General features: G+C 48.0%; 1 protein-coding gene across 1 annotated transcript; it reads left to right on the top strand.

Moving 5' to 3' along the window:
- The first annotated feature begins 272 nt into the window (after window positions 1–272).
- Isca1 (iron-sulfur cluster assembly 1) lies at window positions 273–13,557 on the top strand. Its single transcript, XM_057787679.1, has 4 exons — window positions 273–454; window positions 5,969–6,022; window positions 9,882–9,987; window positions 12,001–13,557. Exons 1-4 carry the CDS (start codon window positions 374–376, stop codon window positions 12,147–12,149), a joined length of 390 nt encoding a protein of 129 aa, XP_057643662.1. The 5' UTR covers window positions 273–373; the 3' UTR covers window positions 12,150–13,557.
- The last annotated feature ends 569 nt before the right edge of the window (window positions 13,558–14,126 follow it).

Raw genomic sequence — 14,126 nt, 5'->3', positions numbered from 1 at the left:
GCTAGGTCACGTGCTCGGGTTTTCAATAACGGAAACTGTCGCACGGCGTCTCGACCCGCTCGTCTGCCGTCGGAGCGGATTCCGTCTTGGGTTCCGCTGCCTCCCGTCAGCGGGAGCCCCGCGGAAGAAGCCGTTCCACTTCCGGCAGCACGGCGACCGCGAAGCCCGCAAGGTCACGGGTCACCGCCCGCGCCGCGTCAGCGCTGACGGCGTGCGGCCCAGCCCGTCACTCACCCGGCTGTCCAATGGCGGCGCGGGGCGGGGCCTGCGGCGCCTGCGCAGGAGCTTGTGGCGTCAAAGAGCCAGCCGTGTCCATGGAGCGAGGCTGAGGGGTCACGCTCCGGCCCGAGGCTGCGGGCGCCGCGACGTGACCATGTCGGCGTCGTTGGTCCGCGCCACCGTGCGGGCCGTGAGCAAGAGGAAGCTGCAGCCCACGCGGGCGGCGCTCACGCTGGTGAGTCGCGGCGGCGGGAGGAGGCGGCGGCCCGGGGCGCCGGGCGGGCCTGGCCCGCAGACCAGTGCTCGGTCCAGCCCGGCGCGGGCGGCGCGCTGACCCGGGCGGCAACCGCCGAGGTCACGGCGTCCAGGAGGAAGGTCACGCGGGGAAGGCGCCGCGGAGGATGGCGGGTCAGCAGAGGCAGCCGGGAGGCAGGCTTAGGGTCCTCCCGCGTGAGGCCGGGAATCTGCTCCGTCCAGGGTCCTAACAAATAAGTGAAGTAAAATAGAAGGGAGCCGGGACCAAGTGGGGACCCTTTCTGTGCTCGGTCAGTGTCTGCCCCCCAGTTAGTCTCAGTTACACTGCGCTCTGTTGCATTTCCTAGAGTCGGCTCGTTTCTATTTCCGCAAGGTTACACCATGGAATCCGGCTGTGTCTCCTCTCACTCAGAGCAGAATCCTCCGAAAAGTCAGTGCCCAGGCAGGTTTTTCTCTTGGCAATGTTACCTGTTAGCTGGGAATTTTCGAGGTGCCCTCTTTCTTCCCCATGCCTACCTTTTCAGCACACATTATCAAGCCCTGCTATTTTGTGACAAGAAATAAGTGAGCTGCCTGGGTCCCGCCCTGCGTAGCCCAGTCTTACCCGAAATGTGGCCTCGTTTGCACAGACCCTGGCTCTGTCCGTTTGTGCGCCGCTCCCTATGATTGGTCACAGCAGATCGCAGTTGACAAACTCTCCGCATTCCCTGTCTCAGCTGTAGGCAGTCATGGAGTCCTTCCTCGGCGGAGCGGCTGAGGAGCAGCCCCACCGCCTGTTGACTGGTGTGCAGGCTGCGCCTGTGTTTCAGGTGTTTGGTGAACATTTGAACCCTAGCATGTAACATGCAAAAGCCGCGTGATGAACACAGGCGGAAAGCTCGGGAGGGCGACACTAACAAACCAAAGTAAACTGATAGGTTCTGCTGGCCGCGTCTTCTGACAGCGGGAACTTGACAGGGAAGGAGTGCTCCAGAGTCCACTCGAGGCTCGCCTCGGCGAGGGCAGGTGTAACATGGAAATGTGGGCGCCACTTATCTCTTCCAGTTGTTAACCACGGAGGGAATTGATAGGCTGGCATTGGGGGGGTGGGGGTGAGACTGGTGACGGCTACTGTCTACAAACGGGGAATGGCTCCAGCTCACCGGTGACGTTAGTGCAAGGACCCTTGGATGCTTGCAGAGGACATCCAGGGAGCATGGGCTCCTTCCACCCCATATTTCCAGGAGTTACTAAGTAGACTTGAGTTTGTAGGGACCAGAGTGAGTTGTGACTTAAACACGTGCTGGCTGACAGGCAGCCGGATCTCCGTCGGTGCACAAGACAGAGCTAGTGCAGCTCTCTTATGACCAGAGCCTCGTGCCGCCCAAAGCTCAACTTGCAAGTAAATGGTGGGGCCGGATCAGTGTGTACAGAGAAGCTCGTTCACCGTTAGCTTCCAGGTGCCGCCTGACTGAGGGCCTGAGGGACACATGTATGGACCTGTTACTTCTTTGCAGTAGGACCCAGAGACCTTTGGGACAGCAGCTGGCTCGTGCGTGCAGTCAGAAGCTTACCAGGAGAACTACAGCGTCCAGCGGCAGAGCAGCTGCTAGGGTCAGAGAAGGAAGAGAGTCTTTTACCAAAGGATTATATACTCCACGCAAAATGATTTTTTTGAAAATTTTCAGTTGTTAACTCTTGCATCATTAATTTAGCAGCCCCTGCAAATATTTATACCTAAACTACAGAACTGTAAAACTAAACGCATGGTAGGTAACAAACCCAGGGTGGGGGAGGCGGGTCAGCTGGCTGACAGCTCTGAAGCATGAGGGCCAGAGTTTCCTCTCTGGTTCCTGGATAGAAACAGCTAGGGTTGGGGGTGGTGCATGCTTGTACTCCCAGTGCTGGGCTGGGAGCAGAATGGCCTGGGCTCCCTACTGTGGAGCAGAGCTGAGATGGTCACTTGGAGTGCATTTCCCAGCATTCTGACGGCAAAAGCGGCCTTGAAACAATTTTTGGTTTGTGGTTTTGAATATTTTAAAGTTAGACTTATTTAAGGTGCCTTGGGGATTGTGTGGTCAGACGACAGCTCGGGAGTCATTTCTTGTCTCCCATCGTGTGGTCCTCAATGTGGAGGCACGCTCTTTTACCTGGTAAACATCTTCAAGATGTTGTCCCTGTGAGTAACCATGTCCCTATGGTGTACACGGGAGCTGACCAAAGACATTGCTAGATTTTAGGGTATTTCAGTAATCTGAATTCTGAGTCCTTACTTGTTGGGGAATTTCTTGGGGAGGTCAGGTTGAGCTGGTCTAGGGGGTGCAGACACAGTAGGGAACTGCCAGTTTTGCAGTGGGCTTCAGGAGAGACCTCATCATTGCCAGGACGTGAGTCAAGGGAGTCACTTACCTTCTATCTAGGGCCAAATACAGTGCTATATCTAGAACAGAAAGGGGCAGCCCCACCCCCAACAACAGTCAACCCCATTCAATTCTTTTAACTGACCAGACTATTTCCTTCAGCTGAACAATGGCTGTTTGCCCCACTCAGGCAGGGGCATGAGGGTCAAGTGTTAAGACCAGCCTGGAATACATAGTTGAGTGTCTGTCTCCAAAACAAGGCAAAGTCAGGATAGTCACTTGCCAGTTTCAGCTGTCCGTCCCTGTTAACTGAGAACTCCTGAGTAACAGCTCCCCAGGGAGGGACAGCAAAGTTAGGATCTGTTTTGGTCCTTTGACAGCGGCTCAAAAACATTTGGGTCCTTTTTAATGTCATTTTCCCCTTGCGTGTTACAGCCCAATGCCCGTGTGGTTCTACATACCTTGCTTTTACTTGCTATGTTGAACTTGTTTTGAGAAAAACCTAGCAGTGTAGATCAGGCTGACTTCAAATTCATGATCCTCCTGCCTCAGCTTCCCAGTAGCCAGGAGTATAAGCAGATACTGTTTAAATGTTTTCTAAGACTTGAGAAGAAAGGAAAACCCACTGATTTGTAAAACCAATCTAGGTAACTTAGAAATCTTTATGGGAATAAAACTCAGGTCCAGTTAATCAAAAAGAGCGTGCATGCTCACATCCCGCAGTATAGCAGGCTTTATCGTCACCGTGGCCTGTGCGCTTGAAATCCAGGCTCTCCTTCACGTTCTTGCTCCAATAAACACTTCTTTCTAGGCCATGCATTTCCTAAGCTTTTTGTTTAATGTCTGTGTTTGTATGTATATGTGTATATGTGCCATGAGTACCTGGTGTCCCCAGGGGTCAGAAGAGGGCAATGGATTCCCTGAAACTGAAGTTACATGGTGCTGGCCCCCGTGTGGTTGCTGGGAATCAAAGTCAGGTCCTCTGCAAGGACAGCTAGTGAGTGCTCTAAGTCCTGTTCTGTTGACAAAGACTAGGTTTGTCTCCTCAGCACTTTCATAGAAAATGTGCCTGTGAAAGTGTACGACTGGAAGACTGGGAAGGAAGTGCTGTGGGCAGCTGCCTGGAAGTGTAATAAATAAGCACATTTTTAAAGTTCTATTTATCTTTGATAAACCTTTTACTTTTACTAAAATGGTTTTCTTTCTGAAATTAAGTTTAGATAATTTAAAAATGTATTAGCATCTTTAAAATCTGTATAACTATTTAATTCCCAAATAAGTTCACATTTAAAAATTCTTTTCTGGGGCCATATTGTAGAGCAACCACTTTAAATGTGAAACAGCGAATATTGGTATATTCTGACATATGCTGTCACTGGATAGCAGTACCCTGGGTTGGTGTTTAGGGTGACACTCTGCATCCCTTGTGCACAGTGGCTTTTCCTGAGAAAAGCAGCCTGACAGCTAAGGTACAGTTAAGGAGCAAAGGCAAGTTCATGGAGCTTCGTTTCTCTTGTTGCCTTATGCTCTTTATTATTTTAGTAGCTTTTATTTGGCTTTCTCTCTAAATGTCTTATTTGTGTAGCCTTACTTTATGAGAAATACAGATAATGGCAAGATGTAATAAAATCACCTGTAATAAGCTTGCTTTGTGATAATTAGAAGCTGCCAAATAACCAGACAGAAGTTCAAAGTCTTATAGCTCAGTCTGCTGGGCATCACAGAAGTGTGTGTTCGTTTTCTTGTTTTTTTTTTTTTTTTTTTTTTTTTGAGATGGCTTTCTCTGTAACTTTGGAGCCTGTCCTGGAACTAGCTCTTGCAGACCAGGCTGGCCTTGAACTCAGAGATCCGCCAGCCTCTGTCTCCTGAGCGCTGGGATTAAAGGCTTATGAACCACCACCGCCTGGCTGTTTGTTTTTGAGACAGGTGTGGTCCTGGCTGTCCTGGAATTCATTTTTGTAGGTCAGGCTGGCTTTTAACTTACGGATCCACCTGTCTCTGCCTCTTAAGTGCTGAGATTAAAGGATGGACTACCACTCCCCGCTTGTGGTTGATTTTAATTAGTGTTTTTGTTAACTCCCTGAGGTTGGCATTCCTTTCTTCTACCCTTCACGTTGTGTCTATGTGCCTGTTCAGTCTGTCTGCACTGTAACTGAGAGTCAGGACTTTACAGCCCACACTGACTTAAAATAGTGCACTAAACAGCATCTATTTGTTTTAAGCATGCCGTGTTGCTTTCTTTTCGTGTGTGCGGGGTGCTGGTACATGTTTCATGTATGCGCATGTGTGGAGGCTGGAGGGCGTCTCCAGTATTCTCCATTCCTCAGGAGCTTTCCACCTTTCTTAGTCTTGAGAAAGGGTCTCCCACTGTGATCTGTCTCCTCAGCAATAAACACAAGTACGGAGGACATCGTTCCCTTACCGTGATTTCTCTCACCCTTTGCACTGTGCCCCATCCTCTCCTGGACTTCAGAATGCCACCCTCTCTAGGCCACCTTCCCTGTATTCAGTATTAGTCTTCACAGGAATCCTAGGAAAGGGCGTTATCCCTCCTAAACGTTAGAAAAAAACTTTTTAAAGTGTCCAGGAGCAGTGCAGATGAGAATAGGTGCCCAGCACCCTCTACAGGAAGGTGGACTGGTGACACTGACCTGAGAACACGCTGCATCAGGACACCTTCCCTGCTGGAGACCACTAGGCTAGGTTGAACTGCATTCTTAGCCACATAGCCACATACTTGGTTCTGTCACTGAGGAGCATGGCTGCTCACCTAGATGTCCAGGTATGTGTTACCCACAGTGGAAATCTGTGCCCAGGAGCAGCCCTCCGGCTGCATTCAGATGGGTTTGAAGGGGATTGAACCAACAGGGGAACACCCAAAAGTTGACTTTTCCGTTGATGGGCTATTCATGAGCATCTGTGCCTGGCACTGTCCTTGTTACAGGCCATTCAGTAGATGCACAGAATATGGTCTCACAAGAAAAGGTGGGCTTCTGTCAGGGCAGGAGTGTGCTTTCGCGGTGGCTCCTTTATGGGATGGAACCCACCTGGTTCTCTGGGAAAACCTGCAGGCATGCACTACACCAGGCTCTGGTGGGGGCATCTGCCCGTCTGTGCGTCAGAGGATGAGCCTAACAGCTATTTCTCTTTTCCAGACCCCCTCAGCTGTGAACAAGATAAAACAACTTCTTAAAGACAAGCCAGAGCATGTAAGTAACATGTAAGCTTATGGAAGGGTTAGCAGAGCTAAAAGTTGTGGTCTCAGGTCAAATGTATTTTGTTGCAAATAGTATATTTTCATTAATTAAATTGCTTTTTGTTAGTTTTTACATTGCTAAGGTGTCAACTTCCTGGCCTCACTCATGCCAGGCAAGTACAGGGAGCTGCACCCAAATTCTTGAATCACACAAGGAGTTTTTCCATAGAAAGCAGCTTCTCACTGCTAAAAGCTCTAGACAACTAAGATTCCACGTTGTCACTCTTAAGCCAGATGCAGCCTGGGGTCGGCTGTATGCTCACTAGCTGGGCCTTCCCCTGCCTCTACTGCATGCCTTAGGGTGGCTGGAGGATGTTCTGGAGTTCTCCTCGGGAACCACTGGCCTGCATGGTATATCTCTCTCGCTTCTTCCGTAGATGACAGCATGCAGTACATGCTTGGTTACACTTCATTTTACCTAATAATTCAGTCTTCTGAATCATTTGGTAAAGGTCTCCTCTTTCATGACTGCATGTATTCCCCTGAGCAGGTTTGATGTGTTCAGCTGATCCTCTGTGTGAAAGCTATCTGGGTTTTGCTGTCAGCTGCAGACATAATTTATCAGCTGTAGGTGAAGTGAGTCAGGCCCAGTATCAGACCTGGAAGCCTGGCTTACCATGCCCACGGGGTCATCCCTGCATGCAGTCGCTTCTGGCTGTGGCCTGTGGATGGTGGTCAGTACTGTTTTCCGGATTCTCTTAAACTTCATGATCGGACTTCTTATACTCCATCCTAAAGGCTGTTAAATGCTGCCAGGTGTCAGTGTTCTGACTCTGAACTTTCTAGCACATACATTGACCAAAAACTAAAATTAGCCTTGTAGGATTGTAAGGTATTTGTTCTCGTTGGTGTATAAGTGTAATTTACAGCATTAACAATCCCTATGGAAACTAGACTACTTTTGAATTCATGGGTAATCCACCCTCTCTTCTTTGTGAGTGCTGGGGGTTGCAGGTGTGAGCTGCTATGCCTGCTGAAAACTGGATTTCAGAGACTGGGGAGGGTTTCTGTTTGCTTTTGCTTTTTGTGTTTCTGGGAGTGAGCACAGGACTTCAGACATGCTAAGCAAACCTGATGCGGAGCTGCACCCCATGCCCTATCTGCACACTGTAATGTGTGGGCTCCTATTCTCTTAAGGACTTCCTGATCACAGAGACAAACTAAACCTGCACCCCAGAAATTCATGCAGTCAGAGTAATGGAATCCCCTCGTTCTAAGCTTTGCAATCAAGCTCATGAAGCAAGCACACCTGACAAGGTTTCTCAGGATTGCAGTGCCCTGGTAGGACAGGACTGAGGGTAGTAGGGCTTGATTGTTCACTTAAAGGGCAGGGACCAAGATTGCGAGTGTAGGTAGATATTGTTAGAGAACCAGTCATGTGCTGTGTAGGCTAGTTTTACATCAACTTAACTCAAGCTGGAGTCATCTGAGTGGAGGGAGCATCAGTTGAGAATATGCCTCCATAAGATCTGGCTATAGGCAGGCCAGTGAGGCATTTTCTTCATTGGTGATTAGTTGAGGGGCAGGGTAGCCTATTTTGGGTGGTTGTATCCCCAGCCTGGTTGTCGTAAGTACTATAAGAAAGTAAGGACCAAAGCAAGACAGTAAGCAGCACCCTTTACAGCCTCTGCATCAGCTCCTGCCACCCCTCTATCCCCTCTCACCCCCCGCCCCCACTACACACACATTTTAAACTTCTGTGATCTTTGGTTTCCTGGTCTTTTGGGATGTTTTACCAGATTGCCTTAGAAAGGAAGCTCCTGAACTGGAGCCGGGTGAGAAGACGAACCTCAGTGCTTACTAACCATGGAAGCCTCCAGAAAGTACCTCACAGAACAAAGTGGAGCAAAACCTCTTAAAGGAATCCCAGGTTTTAAAGGCAATCTACCATCAAATGCCCTTTAAAAAAAAAATGAGATGACCCAGTATTTTAGAGGTAGAGGCAAGTGAGTCTCTTGTGATTTCTAGGCCAGCCTGGTCTACAAATCGAGTTCCAGGACAGCCAGGGCTACAAAGAGAAACCCTGTCTCAAAAAACCAAAAGGAGAAAAGACAAAGCCAGATGTGGCGGTGCCTGAGGTCATCGCCTCAGCCTTTGGAGGTAGAAGCTGGCTACACAGCAGGTTGGTGCCATTTGTGGACCCTGTGTTTAAGAAGTAAAGGAAAAGCCAGTTATGGCAGTGCCCTTGCGATCCCAGCACTTTGAAGGATGAAACAGGTGGGTTTGTGGCCCTCCTGTACTACAAAAAAAGGAATATTGATGGCTACAGGAGAGAGAGCATTGTGCTCCCATTGCTTCCAAACTGTAGTTAAGAAAGCAAACACTGTGAACTATGTAAAGGTATAGATAGAGTAAAACTTTTAATTTGCTGTAGTAAAACTGTGCAGACACAGCCAGGACTGGAGAGACAGAGAAGCCACCTTCCTGCACTGCGGGGCTTGTGCAGTCCTTCTGTGCACTTTTTCTGTGTTGACATTTGTTCTTCCTATAGGGGCATCTTATAACCAGGAACCTGTTGCTTACCACTGAGTTTATGAGAAAATGAATAGTGGTGATATCAAAGGTTGCTTTCTGTCTTTTAATTTGCTTGTTATCCTGTATGTAGGCATGCATTTCTGTTAGTACCTTCGTGTTTGTGTGCATGTGTGTGAGGCCGGAGGTCAACCTCAGGGGTCACCCATCCTGATTGGAGACACAGTTTCTCACAGGTCTGGACTTGAGGAGGTGGACTAGACTGACTGGTCAGCAAGATGCAGAAGTGGCCATCTGCGCCCCTCCCCAGAGTGGGTACAGACATGTGTCACTGTGCCGGGCCTTTTCATTTGGACTCTAGGGATCTGCCGCAGGCTCTTGTGCCCTTTACTAATGGAACCCGCACTGACTGTCTCAAGACCATGTGCACCTTACCTGGGCCGGCAGAGTAGCATGAATAATAGAAACCCAGCGACAGATGTTGGGATCATCCTGAAGATCAGAAAAGCAAAGCAACCAGCCACTGGCTCTTACCTCTACTTCAGACCAAAAATGAGCAAGATCCTGTCTCCATGAATCCTGAAAACTCCACACCACACACTCCATTCTCCGCTGAGTTCCTCTCTTCCCCTTACATCCCAGCCATATCACTCCTGTCTCCACCTCTCTAGTGCTTTGTGTGAGCACTGTTTCTCTTTTAGATTCTATCTTGTAGCCCAGGGTGACCTTGAACTAACAGATCCCTCTGCCTCTCCTCTCCCACTTCTGGGATTAAAGGTGTGTGCCACCATTCCTATCCTTTATGGCTGTCTAGTATGACTGCTTTGCTCTCTGATCTTCAGGCAAGCTTTATTTATTAAAACACAAATAATGTACTGCTATATCACAGTCCTTGTACCTCAACCTCCCAAGCAGGTACTATGTGGGCGGAGGCTGCCTGTTCGTTTCCTGGCCGCCCAGACCCAAAATAATCACACAGAAACTATATTAATTACAACAGTGCTTGGCCAATGACTTAGACATATTTCTGGCTAACTCTTATATCTTAAATTAACCCATTTCTATTAATCTGTGTATTGCCATGTGCTGTGGCCTACCAGTAAGGTTCCATCCAGTGTCTGTCTCCTTCAATGGCTACATAGTATCTCCCTGACTCTGCCTTTTCTCCTTTCTCTGCTTGGAGTTCCCACCTTGCTCTATTCTGGGCTGCCATAGGCCCAAAGCAGCTTCTTTATTAACCAATGGTAATAAAACTTATTCACAGCATACAGAGGGGAATTTCATGTCAGTGCTGGGACTCAAGGTCACCACACAAAGTTTATGTTCTTGATTCTTTTCAGGTGGGTCTGAAAGTTGGCGTGCGAACCAGGGGCTGTAATGGCCTCTCTTACACCCTGGAGTATTCAAAGACAAAAGGAGATTCTGATGAAGAAGTTATTCAAGATGGTAAGCTCCCTTGTCTTTTTGAGACAGATTCTTTTGTAACCCAGGCTAGCCCTGAACTCTATGTAGCTGGGTGTAGGGATGACATTAATTCCTGCTCTGCCTACCAGTGATGGGGTGGGGTATGAGTAAGCACCCACACTTGGCTCTGGTGAGTAATGGACGGGTTTTTGTTGTTCTTTAACATTTTGTGGTCTCTTTTTCCTGATGAAAACTTGTAGAAACTGATGTAAAGCCTGCTGAGTTAGGAATCGTCTGAGTGGTGCGTGTTTCGTGCCCAGCACTGGCAGACAGGCTTTTGCCATGTGCTCCACTGAATGGAGAGAGGCGACATTTTTCCTGGCTTCTGTTCGAGAACCTGGTGCAAGGAGAGACGCAGTAACTGGGAAGCCCAAGGGCTCACAGTGAAAGGACCTAGTGAACTTTGAACCCAATCCATTCTAAGGGTTAGGGGAGTTACGTTGTCTCGGCTCTGATGGTCATCACAGCCAACAGTTTAGGATTGTAGGCTTGTTTTTCCTGGTTTTTGTTTTTTGAGACCAGAGCTTCACTATGATTCTTCCTTCCCACACATCCTGGTGCTGGAATTAGACAGTGGCTGAGGATCAAGCTCATCCTCGCAGGCTTTAAAGGCTGTGTTAGTGTGTGAAGTCAGAGTACAGCTTTTGAGAGTTGGTTCTCTCCTGGGTCCATGGGTTCTGGGTAGTCAGGCATCCACTCACCACACACAGATTTTAAGACCATCAATTGAACCATCCAGCCATTTCTGCTGAACCAGTTTTATGTGGGTGTATTAGTGCACATTCCTAGTTCTGTGAAGACAGAGGGGTCGGGTCCTCTGTAGCAGGAAGGACAGGCAGTTGTAAGCTGCCTACGATGGCTTCTGGGAACCAGGCGGGGTCCTCTGCAAACCCAGCTCCACTTTATCAGCTCCTGCATTTGATACCAGCCCCTGTCATCTTGCAAAACCTACCAAAGACTGAGGTACAGTGGCTCAGGCTTAATACTGGGATTGGAATCTTAGGTGTTGGGTTCAAGATCAGGTCAGGCTTGCCTGGGCTAATAAGATCCTATGTAGGGTAATAACCACCACTAGATATTGTTGTTAGTATATTGTAGCCATTTTGGTGTGAGACAAGCAGGAAATTGTATTCCCAACTTCCATCATATTTAGCTGAAATAATCAAAGGCCTCCTTAAGTTATAAAAAATTGGAGCTGGAGAGATGCTTAGAGGTTAAGTGCTTTCAACTCTTCCAGAGGACCTGGGCTCAGTTCCCAGCACCCACATGGTGGCTCACAGCCATCTGTAACTTTTGTTTCAACACCATCTTCTGGCTGCCACAGGCATTGCACACATACCTACAGGAAAAACACCGTGCACATGAAGAATCTTAAAAAATAACATCAGTTCAGAAGTATAAGCTGCAGTTGCCCTCTACAGAGGAAAAGGCCTATAGAGTATGTTTAAGTAATGTCTTTTGAGGAAAAGCATGTTTTACATTTTCGAGAGGTTGGTCTCTCCTTCCCAGTGACTAGGAAATGGTACTCATTTATAAGGCTAGCAGCAGATTACAGCTCTGGGTCCCATGGGCATTCTCTGAATTCCATGTCTCATTGTGTGGTCTTGGTTTATATGGTCTGGTTAGAATGTACCATGGAACAACAGTACTGTGGGCGTTTATAGCTGACAGGGTCAGGACAGATGTTCCCAGAATCTCGTGAATGCCATCATTAAAAGCTCCCAGAATTGCACATTTTCCCATAAAATATTGGGGTGAGGGGTGAGTGAAAGGCAAACCAGTTTTGCAGAAATGCCATGGAATTTCCATATGTAAAAAGTCTTGTTATAATTGGTTGGGGTTAGGCATGGGCTGGACTGGTGGGAAGTGGTGTGCTTCCTCTAAGGAAGCCCTGGACTTGCCCAGAAGCTGTAGATGCTGGTGGCACCGACTGGAAATTCACTGCAGGTTCTGCACACCACAGGCTTTATGTGACTTGTGTTTCTTTTTCCCAAGGAGTCAGAGTGTTCATCGAAAAGAAAGCACAGTTAACACTCTTAGGAACAGAAATGGACTATGTGGAGGACAAGCTATCCAGTGAGTTTGTTTTCAATAACCCCAACATCAAAGGGACTTGTGGCTGTGGTGAAAGCTTTAACATTTGAAACCTCAGGACTCCAAGCTCCGGGAGAGCCGGCATCTACCTGGGAGCTTACTGAAGAAATCATGTGACTGTCACGTTTCAGAGTTTATGGTGTGCGGCCACCTCAGGGGGGAATAAAGTGATGCAGCCAGTGTGCAAATCCCGAAAAGCTGGTATCTGTTGTCTGTAAAGCCCAGAAACTGGGAAAACATTGTTTTCTTTAGGTCATTCTCCTGTTCTGTACAGAAAGCCCCTGCGCTGCTCTTAACTCTGTAGCTTTGTTCTTTGCGCTAGGACCAACTTCGTGGCCATTGCTTTGCCGGGAGCTGAGGAAACGGGTAACAGGTGTGCACCCCGAGATCCTAGTGAGTGGATTGAGACGATGCCTCCTCGCCCCCTTCTCATCTCCCAGGCAGGACAGCTGTGGGTAACAGCGTAGTGGTCCCTCATTTCCCTCGCATCTGCCATGGCCTTTTACATTTTATTAGAAATATGATCATCGGACGCCTTCTTCCCGCCCTTCAGTAGTTCCAGATTTCTGAGTGATGGTGTCAGAAGGTGGGAGCTGCCAGACCTGGTCTCGGTCCATCCCCTAGGGCATGCTTCGAGATGGTTGCCTTAGACCTTTCCATTAGAAGCTGTGACAAGCAGCCAGCTAGCTCACCGCACTTAACCAGATCTGATAAGTTAGAGAGCTAGGACCGTACCCAGCTCTCCCTTCCTCACAGGTGACCCCAGTACTGTATGAGACACTCAGAGGAGGTGAGTGGTGCCTGCCTTCCATGCCTGGGCAGCATTTTGATAAGACTTTAATTTATAGACTGCATTTGTTTTCTTCTGAACGGAAGTCTTATTTAAGCTCTTTTGTTTGAATTGCCATCTTGCTTGTTTGGAGCTTTGAAACCATCATTTCTTACAGAGATCCTGCAGCAGAAGAATTTACTCTTGGAGCACAGGGCCTATGGAGCAGACATGGAGGTGTCTTCTTAGTTCCCAATACACATATTTCCTGGTTCCTAAATGAAATTGCTGAAGTTTTAATATTTTTTAACACCAGTTTTTTGAGTCTTCATTTTGCTGTATAGTGTAGGCCATCCTGACTGGCGACCCTCCTGCTTCAGCCTTCTGAGATATGTGCCACCATACCTGAATCCCAAGTTTTTCTTAAAAGTGATCTTAACTTGACCTGTGTTTGACATCTTAAGTAACCTGTGAGTTCTTTTGTGGAAGGCTGTTTTTCACAAAGTAGCTGAGTTTCATATTTGTGCTATTTACTAAAATTCCTACCACCAAAATGCACCACCTTGTAGTTTTATATGATTGTTATGAGTTTGTTATCATAAATAGAATTGTTGATACATCTTTAATTTGTGCAATATTGTATGTAGAAATTGAGTATCAATTAAAAAACTCACCTCTTGTGATCCTAATATTGTCTTTTCTTGTTGGGGGAGAGGATTTTGGGTAGTTAGCTGCTAAACCACCGCTGTCTCCAGAAACCTGAGCGCACACTGGAGATGCTGCCCATTTGTGCTGCACACATAGCCCATCACGCTGTCTCTCTAGCTGTGTGTGTGTATGTGTCCATACCATCTCTCCAGCTGACTGTTTGTGTGTCCATACCATCTCTCCAGCTGATTGTGTGTGTGTGTGTGTGGACTGTAGTGTGTCTCGTGTGTGTGTGTGTGTTGCCACACCATCTCATTTGACACAGGTGTGTGTGCACACCATCCCTCATCTGACACAGATGCCTCCAGTCCTCCTCAGGAGAGAGAGTCATCTGCTCTCCGGATGCTTTTCCCTTGTCCAAGCTTCAGCTTCTCTCCTTCCAGAAGGGTCTTTGCAGTTCAGATCCAGTGAGATGAACTCACTGAAGGCTGTCGGCACTGTAACTGCTGTGTGTGGGGGGTGTGACTGCATCCTTTTCATACATGAGAATCTAAGACATGACTGAAGTACAGTACTTTATCTAATTAAATTATACATGGCCTGGGCCAGA

This window comes from Chionomys nivalis, chromosome 13, assembly GCF_950005125.1.
Source record: "Chionomys nivalis chromosome 13, mChiNiv1.1, whole genome shotgun sequence".
In the NCBI taxonomy this organism is placed as follows: Eukaryota; Metazoa; Chordata; class Mammalia; order Rodentia; family Cricetidae; genus Chionomys; species Chionomys nivalis.
The sequence above is the reverse complement of the archived record's forward strand: the minus strand, read 5'-3'. Positions and strand labels throughout refer to the sequence as shown.